This window comes from Seriola dumerili, unplaced genomic scaffold (genome assembly GCF_002260705.1).
Source record: "Seriola dumerili isolate Sdu_G_001 unplaced genomic scaffold, Sdu_1.0 BDQW01001240.1, whole genome shotgun sequence".
Lineage (NCBI taxonomy): Eukaryota > Metazoa > Chordata > Actinopteri > Carangiformes > Carangidae > Seriola > Seriola dumerili.
Window position 1 is genome coordinate 137823 of NW_019175495.1, and position 19967 is coordinate 157789.

The 19967-nt window shown below is 41.1% G+C and overlaps 1 protein-coding gene across 1 annotated transcript in view; it reads right to left on the minus strand.

Moving 5' to 3' along the window:
• Nucleotides 1-16676, minus strand: part of LOC111238215 (chloride channel protein 2-like) — a 143404-nt gene extending 126728 nt beyond the window's left edge. Inside the window, exon 1 of the mRNA XM_022767625.1 lies at nucleotides 16515-16676. Coding sequence (XP_022623346.1) covers nucleotides 16515-16565 — 51 coding nt within the window. The 5' untranslated portion in view covers nucleotides 16566-16676. The remainder of the gene's footprint in view (nucleotides 1-16514) is intronic.
• Between the last annotated feature and the right edge of the window lie 3291 nt (nucleotides 16677-19967).

Below are 19967 nucleotides of genomic sequence, written 5' to 3' on the forward strand. Positions count from 1 at the left end.
AAGTGGATGGACCAACTCCAGAACCAACCAGTTAAAAATCCAGTCACACGCTCGCCCTGCAACTGGGACCCAGTGGGCAGGCCTTCAAACAAAGTGTAGCAGTGTTTAACGTGTATGTTAAACGCTCGTATGTTGCACTGCTGCTGCATGTGTGTGTGTGTGTGTGTGTGTGTCTGCACGCCTTTGACTGCAACGAGTGTGCCCGTGCCCTGCTATGTGTTGTATGTGTGTGTGTGCGTGTGCATGTGTGTGTGTGTGTGTGTGTGTGGGAAGGCTAATCGTATGTTGTGGCCAGAGTGTAAAGGGGCGTTCAAAGGCATGCAGTCATTCTCCAATGGGGGAAAGAATGCTGCGGAATCTGTTTGCAGAAACAGGAAAACAACAGCAGCACCAACGCTACAGGAGAGAGAGAGAGAGAGAGAGAGAGAGAGAGAGAGAGAGAGAGAGAGAGAGAGAGAGAGACAAGTCGGAGAATTACATCAGATGTTAGGAAAAGGAAAAGAAGAAGAAAGAGTAAAGAGTGAAGAAGTCGCGCCCACGTCCAGAAACAGTGTAAGAAGGTGCAGCCACAGCAGAGTCACGCCCCGCTGTAATGTGATGCTAAACTAAAGAGGAGTATCACAGTTCTCACAACGAGCTTCCCTTCTTATACACACGTGTTTATTTTACCTTTTAATATCTTATTTGTAATGTAATGTGTGTGTGTGTGTGTGTGTGTGTGTGTGTGTGTGTTAAGGCTGAATTATTTATACTAATGCTAAAACACAAGGAGAATTCAGATAAACACATAACGAACACTGTATGCTCCCACACAAACAGGGCTTGTTAAGTGAAGAAGAAGAAGTGTGTGTGTTTTCATGTGTGTGTTCATGTGTGTGTGTGTGTGTGTGTGTGTGTGTGTGTGTGTGTGGNGTTGTGTGGGGGTGTTGGTGTGGGTGTGGGGGGGGGGGGGGGGGTCTTTTAATGGTTGAACCGTTAAAGTGAGCAGGCCAACTCTTGAACTTAATCTGTCCTTTTTCTCCCTGCTGTCGCATCACATTACACAATCCATCCATTCAACATACACACATTTAGTACAGTCTCTCTCTCACACACACACACACACACACACACACACACACACACACACACACATACACACACACGCCAATATTACAGCTCCCCTGAAAGCCTGTGGGTCTGGTTACTGGAATGACTACATGGACTTGAAGAGGGAAACTGAAGAGAACAGCAGTGGGAAATGGTCAGTGCATCCTCATGTAGGACACACACACACACACACACACACACACACACACTTGGCTGAATTGTAAAACACCGGTGAAGTGGATTACTAAATAGAAACATCACTTCTGTNAATTGTAAAACACTGGCCTCCCTCATGTCAACCGGTGAAGTGGATTACTAAATAGAAACATCACTTCTGTTGTAAGATCTCTGTCCACTCGACTTCAGTGGAGAGCGTCTCCACTGAGTTTTAAGTCCCACTGACGCCACTTTAAACATGGTGAGACGTTCGAGTGTGTAAACTAGAATCAGTGGATTATACTGTTCAGAAGAGGGCTCATTAAAAAAAAAACCCTGTTAATATAACACCAACATCACAAGATTTATATCTTTCACTTTGTTCTCAAATATTTGCATATCACTCTGAGCTTCTCTTAATCTAAAGCTAACAGAAGCCGCTGCACATTGTGTTCTGTGGAATCTGAAAATCTGAAATACAAACACAGAGTCTGAAGTTTGTAAGACACTTGACTTCAGCATCTGTCCGGTTTATAGATCCTGTAGGACCTGATGTCAGACATGCTTTGCAGAAGATTACAGCGACTAATCTGGCAGACGCCTTGATCCAAAGCGACTTACAAGTGAGGGGCATCGCCACAGCTTCACTGCAGCAGGAGACACTGGTGTGAGAAGGGTATCTTGTCCGCAGTGAAACGGTCACTCTGTGAAATAGCCAATAACCGAAAGGGGCTGTTACCCTATGAGCTAGAGAGAAAGAGCAACAAAAGAGCGAGTGTGTGATGCTTTGCTCACTCTCTCTCGTTTTTTCTCAGCTCCACGAACATGACAAATACATTTTATAAGAAATTTTTCATCACAAATAAATATTGTCTCTCTCTATATAGGAAAACAAGCCAAACGTCGCCTTATAAGTGGTGAAGGCGATCGCTCTGATGATCGTCAATCACAGAGATAATCATCCGTCGGCCCGGCCCCAGGTGTAAATACCAAGTACTAAATCTATTCAATAAGCACAAGGAGATCAGGTAAAGAAGTGAAGCGAAAGAGCATAGCAAGTACTAAAGGAGTTAGGAGAGGAGTTAGGAGAAGAGTTAGGAGAGGAGTTAGGAGAGGAGTTAGGAGAAGAGTTAGGAGAGGAGTTAGGAGAGGAGTTAGGAGAGGAGTTAGGAGAGGAGTTAGGAGAGGAGTTAGGAGAAGATGCGCTCTCCTAAGAGATGAGTCTCTCAGGTCAGAGCTGAGCACCTTGTTGAGCATGTAAACAATGGACACAAAAAGGTAACGGCAAGGACTCTATTATAGAATTAGAAAAGAGATTATATGACTTCCTGCACAATAAATCTCCACTGTTACTTTTACAGTCACATGCAGGTTTAACTTCAACATACAATCAAATAAAAAAGTACAATATTATAACATAAAAACCAAAAAGTTCAAATGAAAACTCAAACATTTAGATTGTATTTACATTCATTTTTAATCAATTTATCAATCAAACCTTATTTGTATTGCACTTTTCAAACAGGTTAGTGCTTCACAGATGACTGACAAATCAATTCAATAAATTTTAAAAGCTATATTTTTTTTCAGTTAAGAATATTAATAATGAAATAACAGATAAAATTTAATAAAATACAATTTCCAACATAGACACAATAAAAGTGAATTAAAAAAGGTGAATAAGGGCCAAAAACTATATTTAATTAAAAGCTGGGATCATATCAGAATCTAATCTTTGTCCTTGCCATTACCTTATCCACTGTTTACATGCTCAACAAAGTGCTCAGCTGTGACCAGAGGCGCACAGTGACTCTTCAAGATCAGCATCATCTTATCAAGTCCAGCCAAGTCACACCGACAATCCAGGGGGAGATAGTGAAGGTGAACTGGTCTGGACTGGTCTGGAGAGCATGAGGAAAGACTGTGACGGCTGGTAGCAGGTCAGCTGATCCGTGAGAGAGCGTGTGTGTGTGTGTGTGTGTGTGTGTGTGTGGTCAGAGGATGGGAGAGGAGAAAGCAGGAAGGCAGGTGAAAAGTTTAGAAAGAGGACACACACACACACACACACACACACACACACACACACACACAGAGCAGGTAAACTGCAAACATAACATTAGCAAAACACCATAAAACTTCACATTTACATAAAATCCAGAAAAAAACAGTATTTGTAATTAAGCCGCCATGCTGTGATTGGTTACTCTGGGAACAGGCTTCATTAGCACCGGTTCAACTCGCAGCCTCACGACGAGTAGCATGAATCATTAAATCACAGCTCAGTCTGTGAGGGAAGACACAGGTGGGGATCTGCGCTGTGTGCTAAATGTGTCGTGAGTGCGTATCTCACACCTGCATGCGTGCGCTCGCTAAAGAGCCGCATGTACGAAAAAAGGCCAAGTGGCTTTTTAGTGAAAAATGTGTGAGCAGCTTACAAGGGCGTGCGTGTGCTGGCTTGTGTAGCGACACAGCTCTGTAATGCCTGCTGATAACCAGTGTTTGGTGCATCAAAGCGCCTTCCATCTCGCCTCCCAATCTGTCAGCGCGGGGACCGCTGGGCCTCGGCTGCCAAATGCAGCACTGATCAACTCTATCAGCGGCTAAATGCTGCCAAGCGTCTGTTTAATTACATTCCATCAACGCTAAACTAACAGCAATTAGAGAGGCAGGCAGGAGGGGGGGGGGGCGGGCTGTAATTCTGGGTTGATGAACTGAGGACAAAGATGGAGACGAATCTCGTACAGTACAGTGATTTCACAAGAAAGATACAGTACAGGGGCGGTGGGATGCCATGATGTTTGAAACCCCTTTTATAAGTAATGAAACTGCATTTAAAGGGAATTTATAGACAAATATAAGAACTACTGTTGGTCACATTTTATTTTCAGGTCCACTGTGATGTAGCACATTAGAGGCTCAACTGTGGATAGATCTTCCTAAAGACTGGTAATACAGCAGCTGGGTTTGGTTTGTGAGTGAAACTTCCCTGCACCCAAACGTCCCACGTGAAAACCTTCAGCAAGATAAATGCTCTTAGGAGAGAGACTTCTCATTTTTAGCGTTGTTAGCATCCTCCTGATTCTTCTTCTTCTTGTTTATGACTGAATACCTGCAAAACTAATGACATTAACACCAACCTCAACTGTACTTTGTGTACTTAACGCTAATTAGCAAATCTTAGCATGCTAACAGACTACACTAGAATGGAGAACATTGTAAAGAGTATATCTGCTTTACATTAACATGTGAGCGTTGGGAGAATGTTAGCATGCTAAGGTTAGCATGTAGGACAAAATACAGCCTCATTGAACCACTTCCATGTCTAGTACATATGTATGTAATAAGACTTTACATATACAGTGCGCACATTTGACCTCCAGACAATCCTGGTTAAAACAATGAAGCAGTGCAAGTTTTGCTAATGCTACATAGCCAACGTTAGCATCAACAGCTGTTTACTTATCAGTCTTGCTGAGACCTTCAGCCATTGTTGCGTTAACGATACAAGAGGTTATAAAACATCCTCTGAGCAGCGCTACTTCTTCGGGGCAGACTGGACGCTGCTACACTGACTCAGTATCAGAGAGTGACAAGACAGTCCAACCAGGCTGCGGCTAGCTGGTTAGCATGCTAACTTCAGTACAAGAAAAGAAGGGATAGAAATAGAAGCAAAAGGGCGGCTTTCCACCGCTGGACACAGGTACAGGTATTAAGTTTAATACTGAACTTGCAACATTTCTTCTAGACGGGTAAGTAAGTTTTTCTGAGGCTCCTCACAAACAATATTTTGAGGGAAGGACATTGTTTCCACCCATCTGCCACCTAAAAGACGTTCTGTTGTAATAAAGGTGGAAATCTCTGTGAATCAATGTTAATCATAGGATTCTAGTTAAAGGAGGTCTGTACCGGCAAAGACATGTCATCAGCACTGCTTGGTATTCTTCACTCACAAAGTCAAGAACAAAAAAAAAAAAAAAAGAATGAATATTGTCTGATGGAGTCATAACGCTGACCTCCCGACACTCCTGTCTGAGCAGAAAGCTGCTGGTGACTGATCAACGCGGACGCTCAACAGGCGGAAATGTGCTGATGACACCGCACGGATGCATAGGCAATGAGGCAGTCAGCCACAATGTGGAAGATCAGTAGTGACAGCAAATAAGGACCCGGCCACGCCAGAGATCATCCCGTCAGACCACAGCAGGATGATGAAACAAACGTCTGCATTCATCACTGGGTGATGATGTAAGTGGAGGAGGAAGGGTTCAGCTTCACACCACGCCCCCCTTCTGTGACATACATCTGCATGAGTAACACTCAGCTGAGTTAGTCCTGCAGCCACCCACAACAGACACCAATTAGACCTCATGTACAGGATGTTAAATTTCACAAGAGTAAGGCTGATTCTGATATGTTTGGACTGAAACTGCAAATAAACCATATCGTGTGATTTTCACATCAATGTGGTGAAGTAGATTTGTCCGGTATCTATTTCTGGTCATCCAATATGCCAAACCCTTTTAACTGAAGCCTGAGAGAGGAGATGTAAAACTACACTGAGATGGTTTTATTATTTAGATATACAGCATATGTAATAATAATATATCTTCTTATGGATCAACACTTCAAAATAAAACACAGGAAATGTGTAAAATATGGGACCTTTAATTAATTATCATTTTTGATTGAGTTGTACATGAGGCTCTCTTTTCTGGTGTACAAATAACATGCCATAGCACAAAAATTAAAAATGCAGAAGATCATTGTATCATACAAAGTTATGACCCAGCAGGATGCAACATAATGTGTATATTATAGTAAAAGCCTCTGGCTCTCTCTCACTTCAGACCACCGTTATCGATCACTGAGCTTCCTACTCTCATGGAAATTGCATGAATATCCTTGTTAATGGCAGAGGAAGACACACACACACACACACACACACACACACACACACACACCTTTCTGAACAATTAGGCAGAGACACTCCCGGAGCTGTCTTAGCAGCACACTGCAGACACATCATTCAGACGAGATGAAGGGCGTTTACAAAGGAGCAGCTGCACAGAGGAACCTTTTACCAGCCGAGGTAAAAGTGATTGTTTCTTCTAAGTCCTGGATCTTTTTCATGACACACAGTTGATGCATCAACAAGACAAACCTTTATCAAAGGTGTTTTAGGTAGAAGCAGCTCTAGACATGGAAAATCTCACACTCGCGCACACACAGCTGATAGCGAAATGAACATCTGCTGATGTGTCAACTTTGACTTTGCTGCTTTATCGTGGCGCACAGTCACTTCAAGGTGACTCAGCTCTGACTTGTGTCCAGACTGTCGACTTGTTTGAACCAGCCGAGATCCAACAGAAACAGATGCTGTGTGTTTAAACTGGCGAGAGACAAGTGACGGTTATTCTGTTATTTAAAAAGTAACTGATGGAAGATGAGCGGAGAGCAGAACGTGGTCAAAGTTGTGGGTTTGGTTTCAGAAGTCGTGGAGGACAACGAGCTTTGAATAAAAAGTTTATATAAATGTTATTTCTTGCTGATGAATGAATGAATAAATGAAACTAGTTATCACACCGTCCATTATTAATGCATTACTGCTAATAATCAGCAGTAAGTTCCTTAAATTTTATATTGTACAAGATTGTATAACAAATACTGTTAAAAATACACATGTATTTTGTACTGCTATTGACTGTTTTTTTAAATAAATAAATGTATCTTACCCGACAGGCTAAAAGAGTCTTAAATAACCCCTTGCTGTTTGCAAAGCTTAACTGCCACAAATCAACAATGAACCCAGTGATCAAACAAAGTGGTTGATCAGGGTTTAACCCAGAGCTGGGTAATTAACCGAAAAAAAATATCAAAACCGATTTCCTCTCACCAACTTAATCCTGCTCACGTTCTTTAAATCATTAAATACTTTCCCCAATGCGTGTGTTCATGAACTCTACCCCTTAAAAAATAAAATAAAATACTATCTCGTGTTCAGTCACCTGCTTCCGCCCCGTCCAACTTACGTTAGTCCACGCCCACCCAAAGCGAAGCCGGCGATCTGGACGCTGAGCCTCAGGCTTCGTCCACACTGATGCCTTTTAGTTTTAAAATGCATCACTTTTGCTGCTGAGTTTTCAAAGCCCCTACAACGGAGACTTTTGGAAACGCTGCTGGACATGCGTCGTACTCTGGATGGGCAAAAAAAACCTGATTGAGCCTCATCAGTCCCGACTACCAGGCAGTGGCGAATGCAACGTGGATGGCGACCAAAGGTAACACCACTAATTTGTTTAATCACATGGAGCACAATCACATTGCCAAATACGAAAGAGTACATGGCTTAAAAATAGAGCCGATAAGGGCCAGAGTAATCGTTCCATCACGTCTACTCTCATTTTATTTAGATAGCACCAAATCATAACAGAAGTTATCTCAGGGCATTTTTCATATAGAGCAGGTCAAGACTGTACTCAAGTAGTAGTAGTAGTAGTGGGAATATAGTTTTGACTTGGTTCCTACATTTGTTCCTTTCCATAACAAAATAAAAGAGAAGCTGAAGAACTTCTGCCCACGTTTATGATGGAGATATGAGAAAGTGCAGCTCATATAAATGGAATTGGCTGCTGCTTCTTAAACCTTTTGCTTTTGGAGGAAAAATGTGGCAGAATAAAAAGTCAGAATTGAAAAGTAACAGTCACCACTGGACTCACATGCTGATGTTATTGGATTTTCAAAATAAGATTTCACTGTAGTTAATTCATTTGATTATTACATCAGAAACAAAATCTTTTAGTTGAGACTGACTCGGGGTCATTTAGTCATTAGCCCGACATCAAACACACCGTCTACTTTCAGGGAAAATAATGTAGTTTTCTACATTATTTTATATACAAATAGTTCAGAGATGACTCTGATTTATGGTGATATTTATAAATTGATATCTGATTTTTTTTTCCCTCCTCCTCTCATAAATTAAACACGACCAGTTTTTATCAACTGCTATTGAACAAACCATTTCTTTTTCATCACTCAAATGCTTTTTCTCTCCTGTCACAACCCAGCTCTGCCAGGGTCACAAACTGATGAATGGCTTGTTCTGCTCTACGTCAAAATCCACATGATCAGACTGGATTTGCCAACAATCCCTGTGTTTCCAGGAGCCCCGGAGCTCCCTGGCCTCTCCTCTGTCCTCCTGCATCTTAATGTCAGACAGAGAGGAAGGACTTCACTCTCTAATGTGCCGTGGTGACAGACTACTAGTTTTTAAAATGACCTGGATTCATCATTTTCTGCATTTTATATTTCACCTTTTCAAATTTTTGTTTTTTACTGTTACTCTAATTCCATCTATTAGCTTTGCTGCTCATCTTTAAAAGGTCCCAGGGGGGCTGAAGGAAATCCCAGCTGCCACAGGAGGCGGTTACACCCTGGACCGTTCACCCTGGTCTATCACCAGGCTGACACATAGAGACAAACTACTATTAATTAGTCGCCAATTAACCTAAACTGCACAGTTTATGAGCCAGTGATAAACAATGCTGTTGAATCTTCAAATTTTCCTTCACAGTCTCCGTAATTGAACTGCGAATTGTACCTTCAAATCAAATTGAAATATGTAAATAGTTGGGAATGAAATTAAACTTAGTTAATTTATATTTTCAAATTCACAGCCGAGCTCTTGGCTCTGAAAATCTTAAAATCTCCAAACTCTGGAGCTTCCAGGTTTCAAGCAAGAATTAAAACCTGAAGAATCCAAACAGATGAAACTTCAGCTTCTTCTGAAAGTACGCAAAAACCTATTATTATATTTTTAAAGCAAAAAAGAATCTTAATCCTCCTCGTCTCTCTAGAGATTCAGAGCTGCAACAATTAATCAAGGAGTCAGTTGTCTGAAAATGAATCGGCAACTTTTCTGATAATCAAATTAATGCTCCTCAAGAGTTGAGTCATTGATACGGTCCGGTCCAGTGTAGGAGCTTCAACCGGTTTGATTTTGAACCGACATCCGTCATTAATGCAGTTTGTGGTAAGTTGATAAAAGTAGCCTGTACCAGCGACCTGTGGGTGGTGGCGTCACGGCGCTAAATCCAACTTGTATTGCTTTAGTAACAGACAATAAGACGACTGAAATTCAGGACAACAATCCAGTCTTTTCAAACCGGCTCAACTCTTTAACTCAACCTCTTTAATGTGATGATCTGCTGCTTTTCTTTGTTCGTGTCATTGTAAACTGAATATTTTGGGGGTTTTACACTGTTAGTTGGACAAAACAAGATTAATCATTAGTGAAAAAAGTAGATTACCCTTTTCCAAAAAGTTCAAATCACTGCAAGCTGGTTTTCAAGCTGCACTCAAATAAGTGGTCAATGAAATTTGAAAGTTAAATTGTGGTATGCTTCAGTAAGTGGGTGACAGTAACTACACTGTGTTAAGTTGCAGAGTTGATTTTTCTCATTATGACTTGACATAATAACATTACCCGACAGACTCCTTGTTTTATGCTATTTTCCGCTCTGCTGTATACTTTACTTTACACCCTGTTTTCACCTTGAATAGCTGCGTAATCTAATCTAATAATGAGGGTTATAACTGAACCAACACCCACTTGCCTCAGATCTGTTTCCATCTCTTCTCTAATCCATATTTGTTAATGACGCCAGAGGAAGAAGAAATAATTACATGGCACTAATCGAGAGACACACATCTGTTAATCTATTGACCCATCAAGCTCATTCTCTGGTTCCCTCTCAGTCATTAATCATCAACACGACCCAGCCGCTGTGATCAATGCATCTTTAGAACAAAAACACACAAACACATTCCACCTTTGGTTTCACCGACACACACACACACACACACACACACAGAGTCAAACATGTCCTCTGGCTTGTGGAGTTGTGTTTGCCAAATCCACACTTTTACAAACAGTTCCTCGTTAAGAGGCTTCGTTCTTTTGGCTTTTGTGCATGTGTTTGTGTTTGATCCGTTCACGCCACGAGTCCCGACTGAGGAAATCCATCATGGCTGTTTGTGTGGAGAGTAAATAAGATGTGGATAGTTCATTTTGGTGAAAGAAAGAAGGTTGATCTTTTGTAACGGAGAGAGAAAAACCACTGGAGGCTTTTGATACTTGCCTATTCACAACTTTACTCAGAACAAATGTTATGCAAATACTGCCTTTCTCCACACACTAAAGAGCAGGGGTCAAGAAGTTGTTGACCTGTCTTGCTCAATAAAATAAAAAAACAAAGACACTTCACCAGCAAGGTGTGATGAAGTGATAGTGAGACAGACGAGTGGAGAGCTTAAGTAAGGAGAAATTTCCACCATGGCTGCGAGGGAGCAGACATCAAACGGATGTGGCCACAGCTACATAAAGCCTAATTACCACAGCGAGGCAAATAACACAGGGTTACAAATTACCCTGTGTCACAGCGAGACAGATGGCCACAACATACACACTTACAAGAGGGGAACGTGCACTCCCAAATTATTACGTCTCCATACTTCTCCGGCAGACTTTTGCTTCCATGTTTTAGTATTAACACCAGCCAGAATGAACCATAAGTCATGCCGACACCTATTTAAAACTTCCTCTTTCATGAAGTAGCCAGCACCCACTAGGTTTGGGTGATATCTCAAATGTAATATCCTAAAATTAAAAAAAGGGAGCAGAGCCGTCCTGTAGACAGTTGTAACATTGCTTCTGTCGGGTAAAACATGAACTTAAAGGTCCCATATAGTCTAAAGGTCTCTGTCCATGTGTAGTTTGATTATAGATCAGCTCTAGGTTCTATATTAATACTGTGAAAGAATCAAAGCGCTCAGTCTAAAGAGAAATGCACACAGCCTGTATTCAGAAACTGAGCCTTAAAACAGCCGTCAGCACTTCCTGTAACTTTGTGATGTCACGACAAAGCAGTTACCAGTCAGCCAGAGAGGCTCAGAGCCTCCTCTCTTCTGATTGGCTCACCGACCTGTTGTTACTAGAGCTCCAGAGAGAAGCCTGAGAGAGGAGATGTAAAACTACACTGAGATGGTTTTTGGTTCTTAAAACCACAAATATATCTTCTTATGGATCAACACTTCAAATAATAAAACACAGGAGAAGAGGAAACTCTGGAGCTTTAAGTGTTTTTATAGCTTCTAAGTGTCAGACTGGAAAACTGCTATAAACACATTAAAACCAGTGGTGATCCTTTCACTCTGTGTTCACTGGTGACCTTATATAACACACCTTTACAAGCTCTGGGATAGCTGATCATAAGCCTCCAGATAGACCATGTCACCTCTCACACACACACACACCATTACCTAGCACATTCATATGGTCGGGTAATAACAATAACAAGCCATCAAAGGCAGCCAGCGAGACAAAAAGAGGAGGCATGACAATCGCTGTCCGTCCGGCGAGGGTTTGCGATGAGGAGAACATAAAACGCAACGAATCAAGACGCTCAGGTATGAGTCGGGGCATCACGGGTGTAATGACACGGGCAGGATGCAGTGACGGATGTAACACACTGTACGTTCACAACCACTGTATCTCCACATACGTAAATGTCTGGAGAGTTTTTCAGCGCCATCATGAGCATTACTGTCAATATTTTCCACCATCAGGAGAAGGAGTGTAACTGTGTGTAATCTTCTCAAACTTTTTTTGCCACAAGACGATTTGTGATTTGTTTTGGTCCAATGTGTCTAATGCTCCTCTAACAGTATCTAAATATAGACGGACAGCTTGTCACACGGTGTGGGTTTAAAGGTGCAGAGTCACTATGTTATTGTCAGTTAGCTAAAGGTAGAGGGAAGAAAGGTAAAGATCAATTCACCAGACACTTTTAATCCATAAATCACAAATCACAAATGTAAATATGGTTTTCTCTATAATAGTAAAATGTAACATCTGGTGGCCCGATAAGAAAACAAATTGGATTCGTCACCTATAGGCTTGGGTCAATATTCAATAATATATCATGATAGTTCCCGCTATATGCAATATTTTAATATCAAAATGATAATATTGTATATTGTGACATTTGTTAACATTTGTTGTTGTTGCAAAACTGGCGTCATGCCCCTTTAAGAGCCTGACATATCACTTCTTTATGATTATCCGGTAAATTATTACAAATAAGAACAAGGAGCTGTGGATCAAACAAAAGACTGTCAACACTGTTTAACCCAAGTCAGGTACTGTACGTCTGTGCCGCTACGTCAAACAAGCTAACTCATGTTACACAAGCCGACTGGGTTACGAGTTTTTCTTCCCACAGAGTCCAGACAGAGTCCTGGTGCGGATCCAGTCTGAGACAAAAGGACAACAAACACCAGGGGAGAGTTTATTGCTGCAGAAAACACAGGACTCAAGTTGTAAAGTTTCATCACATGCACATAGTTATTAATTAAAATGGAGCAATACTGACGTACAGCCTGGGAACACTCCTGCCGTCGTTCACAAAACATGTCGTAAAATTTAGCCTCTCACTTGTGATTGGGACACAACTGACGCCACTGTACAACTGCTAATAAAACTTTACCTTTGATAACAAGACGGTCCATTTATTATTTAATGACACAATAAATACCACGTTTGGAAAACTACAAAAACAAACGCACACCCGTGTCTGTATTTGTGTTCATTTGTGCCAAAATAAAATCAACTGTTTAGCTTTGTTTGACATTTTTCTGCTGCTCGGAAAAAATAATATTGAATTTCAACTTTTTTGTTTTTAATCATTATCAATAGAGCAGCTTGTAACTAATAGTTCATAGATAAATGACACGCAGGGCAACATTATAACAGCAAAGACCTTAACAGCACCTTTTAACACATGGTTATTGCTGAGACTCAGGTTGCCACTGACAATGGTTGATTATACTAATATGTCACTAATAATATTTTTGCTGATATTCTGGGCTCTAATAAGTGACATATTTGATCTGATTTCAGAATTACTTCATTCTTTCATCTTTTAATCTTGAAAAAGCTGCTGTAACAGTATTAAGATGATCATGTGACACTGAAATGCTGGAGGAAAATGATTAATAAAAAAAATAATTTGTGCACACTTGTGCAGCCTCTAATTAGGGCTGAACGATATGCAAAAGAAAAAAATCATATTGCGATTGAAGTGTGAGTCACGATTTCAGTTGGGATGGTCATTTTTGCACTAAAAAATAAATAAATAAATTCTGATTTTTGCTGGGGCGTGTACCAAATTAAGCATGTTCCTTTACATCTGGATATCAAGGCATCTCTGTTTCATTTATGGTGTGTTGTGACACATTTGACCTTCATCAAAAATAATTACAGCTCCTACGATTTAGATATCGCACTTGGCCATATCTCAATTTCGATTAGATTTCGCGTAATTGTCCAGCCCTTCTAATACATTTTGATTACAGCTGCTGTTTGCCAAGAAATTCTGATTGCAAAATTCATTCTTTTACTTTTCAATCTTGAATAAGCTGCTGAAAACAGTATTAAGATGATCATGTGACACTAAAATCCTGGAGAAAAATGATAAAAAAAAAACATTCGTGCATACATGTGCAGCCTCTAATCAAATTTTTGCAGTTTACATATATATATGCATATATTATGTAATTTTGCATAAATAGACAGAAAAAGAATCACCTGACTTTACTCTTGAAAAGACACCAGCTAAAATCAGTTTTATTAAACGAACCGACGCATCACTCTGCCGTTAACTGACAATATGTTGAGGCTGGTTTAATTTGCAAGTGCTCCTTCTCCCTGGCTCCAGCAACAATTTCTGTACAGGCAGCCTTTCAGCCGCTCTCACAGCCAAGCTACACTGGCCTCTTTGAGCATCCACTGCCCACAACAAACCCACACAACCACCGAGACTGCCAACATCACACAAAGACACCATGTTACTACAACCCACGGTGAGGAGATAGGGGGCACAGTGAGACCTCATTTATGCTAAAAGAGGTTATTCTCATACACCAGCTATTTTTATTTGATTGTATTTAGATGTTTTCACAATTTTGCTCATGTAACAATCATCCACGCAGAGCAGGGAGAGCTGAGATTAACAGAAAGGGAGGTGTGCATGGATTTTTTTTTTTGTTGTTTTGCAGAGAGAGAGAGAGAGAGCTGCTTTCACGTTCTTCTCAGAGAGCCGGAGGGCCGAGCACGAGACCCGGCCAGGGTGACAGAGCGTCCAGCGCTGAATCAGCGGGTCGCACGTTGTGTAATCTCTCGCACAAACACACACGCAGATTAACAGCACACACAGAGAGAGGTGGGAGGGGGGAGGGAGAGGGGAGGGGGGGTTCCTTTACAAAGAAACTTTTTCAAGAAAAAGGAAACAGAGGCCCAAAGAAGTGTTACAGTTGTGGCTCTTCTTAATTTAAAGCCTCGCTGCCACTGAATGGGTCCAGTTGGCCTATAAAACTAGTCTCTTCAAATAGCAGACTCTTTAGGCTTGACAGAAGTTTTGTCAGGAAAAGTTCAACGAGAGACACACACAGTTCAGTTCAGGGACTCTCAGTCCAAACCCCACCCTTAATCTTTCTGAGGGGCATGGTGCCAATCCATGCTCCTCAAAGTGGGATGCAGGGAGTCTTTCAGGAGGAGCAAAACCATGAAAAGGTGTAATCTCTCTAAATTATAAATCAGAGAACGTCAACATGTGTTTCTCCCTCGACACATCTCCCAGGTTATACAATCCATTGCTAAATAGTGATTTAAATCAGTTATTATGAAGATCTCAAAGATAAAACTGAGATGCTGATCAGGGCCAATGGACACCCACGTTTGGGTGATTGAAGGCCTGTGACATGCAAATGTTTGAGAGCCCCCTGCTGTATAAACTAGGTCTACTGTCAAACATATTCCCCCAGCTGATACATCTCCTGAGCCGCCTGCAGACCAACAACGAGTCGACTGCCTGCTTCTTATCTGAGCTATAAAGGAAATGACCTTAGATAATGGTTATGTGGCATGCGGTAGCTTATGAAGTCTAACCTCAAAAAAATTCAATCACTGTTCACACTCTAAAAGGCACCAGACACCTGCAGATGCAACTGTCAGTTGCATCTCATCTTACAACACGTCATGCATGTACAGTACATGTGCATATGCATGTACAGTACAGACTTAAGTTCCTGATTTAGCATGTGTGTATGACAGTCCACTTAGTATGGTGGCTGCTAGATAGATAACATCATCCTGTTGCATGTAATAGCTGCAGACAGCTTGGAATATTTGGCAAATCATAGTTCTGGAGGGACAGATTTTAATGCAAAATCCCATTAAAAATTCTGTAAAGTCGGAATTAATTTGCTTATTGACAAAATACTCATAATGCAAAAACTTTACTCCAGACTTTTTGCAAATCATTAGGATGCTGTTGTAAATTCGGCTTATCTATAAAGCACCAAGCAGCACTTCATTTCACTAAAAAAAACACCACTTCTAAAACCCTCACACTGCTCCCTACCGCCCACCGCGGTGTCTTCAGCCTGCACCAAGACATTGTGTGGAAAAGGCAACCCGCCTCATGAAGTTGATGATTGCTGAATAAATTCAACGCTTAATTAAATAATTTATAAGCCGAATTTATCAGCACATTTTCAAAATTCAATAAAAGACACAACGCCGGTTTTCTAATGTGTGTTCAGACTTGTAAACACCTCTTACTTTAAGAATATGTGTTTTTTTACAGTGGAGTTTTGACTTACAGGAGATAAGGAGCCAAATCCAGATGTTATGACAGTCGGTCCCTTTACTGCCTGCACTGTTGTTAAGCAACCAGCTAAAAGACATTTAACCTGCAGTGTTCGACAATGTGTTCAGCTTCTTATTCAGCCTTTTAAATTCACAACAATAACAACAAAAAAAGAGGAAATAAAAAAAAGGACTTACAGAGTCACACGCTGCTTCCAACAGCACAAACCTCGTTTAAAAATCTGACAACTTTCAATTTACCTGCTTATCGACAGACACACACACTCCGGGAGAAATATCCCGAATCACAGAGACACACTTTTTAATTCGGCATTCATATAAATCACACCAACACGCGTTTATTGCAATCAAATTATAACTTTTAACCACCCCCCTCTCTCTCGCTCGTGCACACTTCTTGCTGTAACGCAGCATGGCAGCGGCGTTAAAGTTGACAGATTCGTGAATGGAGCCTGGTCGGCTTCCCTCTCCAACGCAGGAGGACAACACGTACCGTGCGGTCAGTGGACAAAGTTCACGAGTGGCAACAAGTGAAACTTACCAGAGTTTGCTCATACTGCAGCGCCCGCTGGTCCGAGCCGTCCCCTGCCATGGCTCCGCTCTGTGCGTCTCTCCACCCGGCGACTTGATGAAGGGTTGTTTTTTGGGGTTTTTTTTTTTTCTGCTTGGAAGTGAGAGCGGGGAAACCGACAACCGATATTGTTTTCAGTGTGAGCAGTGATTAAAGCATCAGGCTGACTTTAGTTCCTGTGCAGGAGTTCACAAAGGGAACTCCAACTAAACAGTGCGTCCCGGTTACTGTAAGTTCCTTCATTTTATAGCCTCAAGTCCCCAGCAAGATACACACTGCGAGGCGGGACTTCAACTGGAATCGACCCTCCCATCTGGAGCTATGTGTCAATCAAGTTCAGGAGGAACCACTCACTTCTGGGCTGTCTAAAAATATCCATAAACTATTTTATCACATCTCACACTTTTTCTGATTTTCATGTCTTTCTTTTTTCTTTTCTTTTTTTTTAACAGTTTAGGCATTTTATCAAAAGGTGAGATAATCAATAGAAAATGTGTGGGGTCGCCCAGGTGGATTGATCCTCCACTACACCTGGTGCCTTCTTTAGTAGAGCAAATCATTTAATGGTTAATGTAAAAAAGAATATTTGGACCATCAGGATTTTTGTTTGAAGAAAATACAACACATTAAAATGGAAAATGCATGGTTTGGCAGCCAGTCTTTATAATGTCTGTCTATTTGCCTATATTGTCAATACGGCAAAATAACTATTGATAGAAAAGTTGTGGTTTACTCCAGGTGGATACACTACACCCCCTGGATGCTGATGATTAACTACTTATAGCCTTCTTTAGTAGAGAAAATCATTTATTGGTTAATGTATCAATTATTGATATTCATATTTAATGACAAAAAAAATCATCATGGGCTATTAATATGGATTTATTTTTTAATGACACCCACTTAGCCCCCAGATTTTATATTTAACAAAAGGCAATACATTAAAAACATTTTTTAAAAGTTTGTCAGCCCTAATAATAAGTTTATTTTTCAACTTTTAAATGCCCCATTCAGTAAATATCTGCATTTCAATTAATAGAAGGGAAAATTCTCAAGAAAAGTTTGTTTACTTTATACTTCATGTTTATGTAAATAAAAGTTATTTCAAATTGTCTGATATATCATATTGCATTTTTTAAACTCTCAAATACCAATACTGACATCAGTTAGCTCGCAGTTTGGCCTTTGTCGTATTGCTGGTCCACATTTTGTTGTACTTACACGCCAACCTACAGGGTGAAACCAGCAGCAGGACCGTGTATTATCCGTCACCCAATAAAACCAAGGCACGCTCTTTAAAACGTTGCTCCATTGCACCACTAGTGAACAAACCCTCCCCTGGGAACCTTTGACATCGCTGGTGGTCCACACTCCTCCCTTTGGGAGCTGCTGAAGTTACAATGCATTAAGGTTGTAACGTTAAATATTAGTTTTATTAATCACTAAGGGAGAAAACATGATGTGCTGATAAAATCAAACTGCTGGAGTGACAGTTAAAGCATTTTGAAGTCTGAGATATAACACCCACTCAGTCCGAACTGTGAGATTATTTATTTATTTTATTTATTTCTTATATTATGTGTAGAAATAAAAGCCAGAAAAACAACACTGCTTGAGGTGAATCCTCCATTAGTGTTGACTGAACCTCCCAAACTCAGACGTTAACTCCTCTCCAGATATTAACTCCTGGCTCGCATCGCAGCGAAGGAGTATCTTTCCCTGAGGTCAAAAATGCGCTTGATTTAATTCAGCTTCAGGGAAATCTGATCCTGACAAACTGAAGTGTTTGATGTTCTTTTGCCAGTGATGTGAAACAAATACAGGGAACCTATTCATAGCTGTCAGCGGGGAGTTCAACCTGAGATGGAACTCTGCAAAAATACACACTTGAGCCCACAAGGGTATTTTCCATATAAACAGACTGTGTGTGTGTGTGTGTGTGTGTGTGTGTGTGTGTGTGTGTGTGTGTGTGTGTGTGTGTGTGTGTGTGTTGGACAGAGTCGGTTAATCATTAGTACACCTTTTCTTTGTGTGATTCTCGTTTGAAAGTGACAGCCTTTGTAGTTTAACCCCACGTCTTGTCAAACTGCTCTTTTCAAGGTGAATGCAAGGGTTCACATTCCTGACACCTTTGATAGCTCCACTTCCTCAAAATGGAAAATCGACTCGGGACAAGCAGAAACACTGAGGCTCAACAAATCCATCCATCCATCCAACCATCCGTCCATTTACCGCCACTTATCCAGATCCGGGTCAAGATGGCGGCACGAATCCTTCTCAGCCACATCCTCCAGCTCCTATTGGAGTATCCTGAGGCACCCCCCAGGCCAGGTGGGGTGTATTATGTCTCTGAGTGTTCTGGGTCTTCCGTGGCGTCACTTCCTGTTTGAACACGGCCCGTACTTCTCCTTCTACAGGTTTCTCTATCAGGTGTCCAAACCACCGCAACTGGCCTGGCTCCTTTTAAAGCCAACGAGCAGCAGCGACTGATGGATATCTAGGGCCGGTTGCACAAAGCACCTTAAGGTTTAATTTCTCCTCAGCTGAGGGAGTTACCTAAAGGTGTTGCACAGAATCTCTTAAAAGGTTTCCTTAGTTAAAAGTTAAGGCATTCGCAGCAGTGAAAGAGATTTTACAGCGGTAAATTTCTTAAACCTTAGATACTTAAGTGAACATTTTATGGAAACCTTAAGGATGACACTTAACGGTGTATTGTGCAACTGTTTCTCAACCTAAGGTGTTTTGTGCAATAGTTTAACTGACTAAGTTATTGCTTAAGTTAAAGACTAAGAAGAGGAGAAACCTACAGATACTTAAGTGAACATTTCAAGTAAACCTTGACTCGAAAATCTTCAGGTGTTTTGTGCAACTGGCCCCTGAAACCTGAGATGAGCTCAGACATCTTGCAAGAGAAAATCCACTTGTATCTTGCAATTAAAATGTTCCCACCAGCCCGCCTCCCGATCTCACACCGTATCTCACCCTCAGGATGGAATTAAACTTCTGCACCACTGTCTTGCCTCCTGTGTAGGATTTTACGTTTCATCCACAGATCGCACAGATGTGTCGTACATGATCAGGCCGTGTTGTGTTTAAATTATAAACCCCAGTAATTGCAAATAAATTTAGATTTTATTTATCCACTTTGTGGTTGAGGGCGACAATGACAACAGCTGTGTAACATCACTGTTAGCAGTGATCACAGCAACTTTGCATCGGCCGTAACCCCTTAATGCAAAAATATAAATATAAAGCTTCACTCTTGATCCAGAAACTGAGGCTAATATCATTATATATTACATAAACTGCTCTAACTCACTGCCGCCTCAGTCGCAGGCCGACGAGATCAGCAGGACTACGTCACTGTTCTCTCCACCGATTTCACCTGTAAAAGTCTGTTTCCAGGTGTCGAGGAGTAAACTG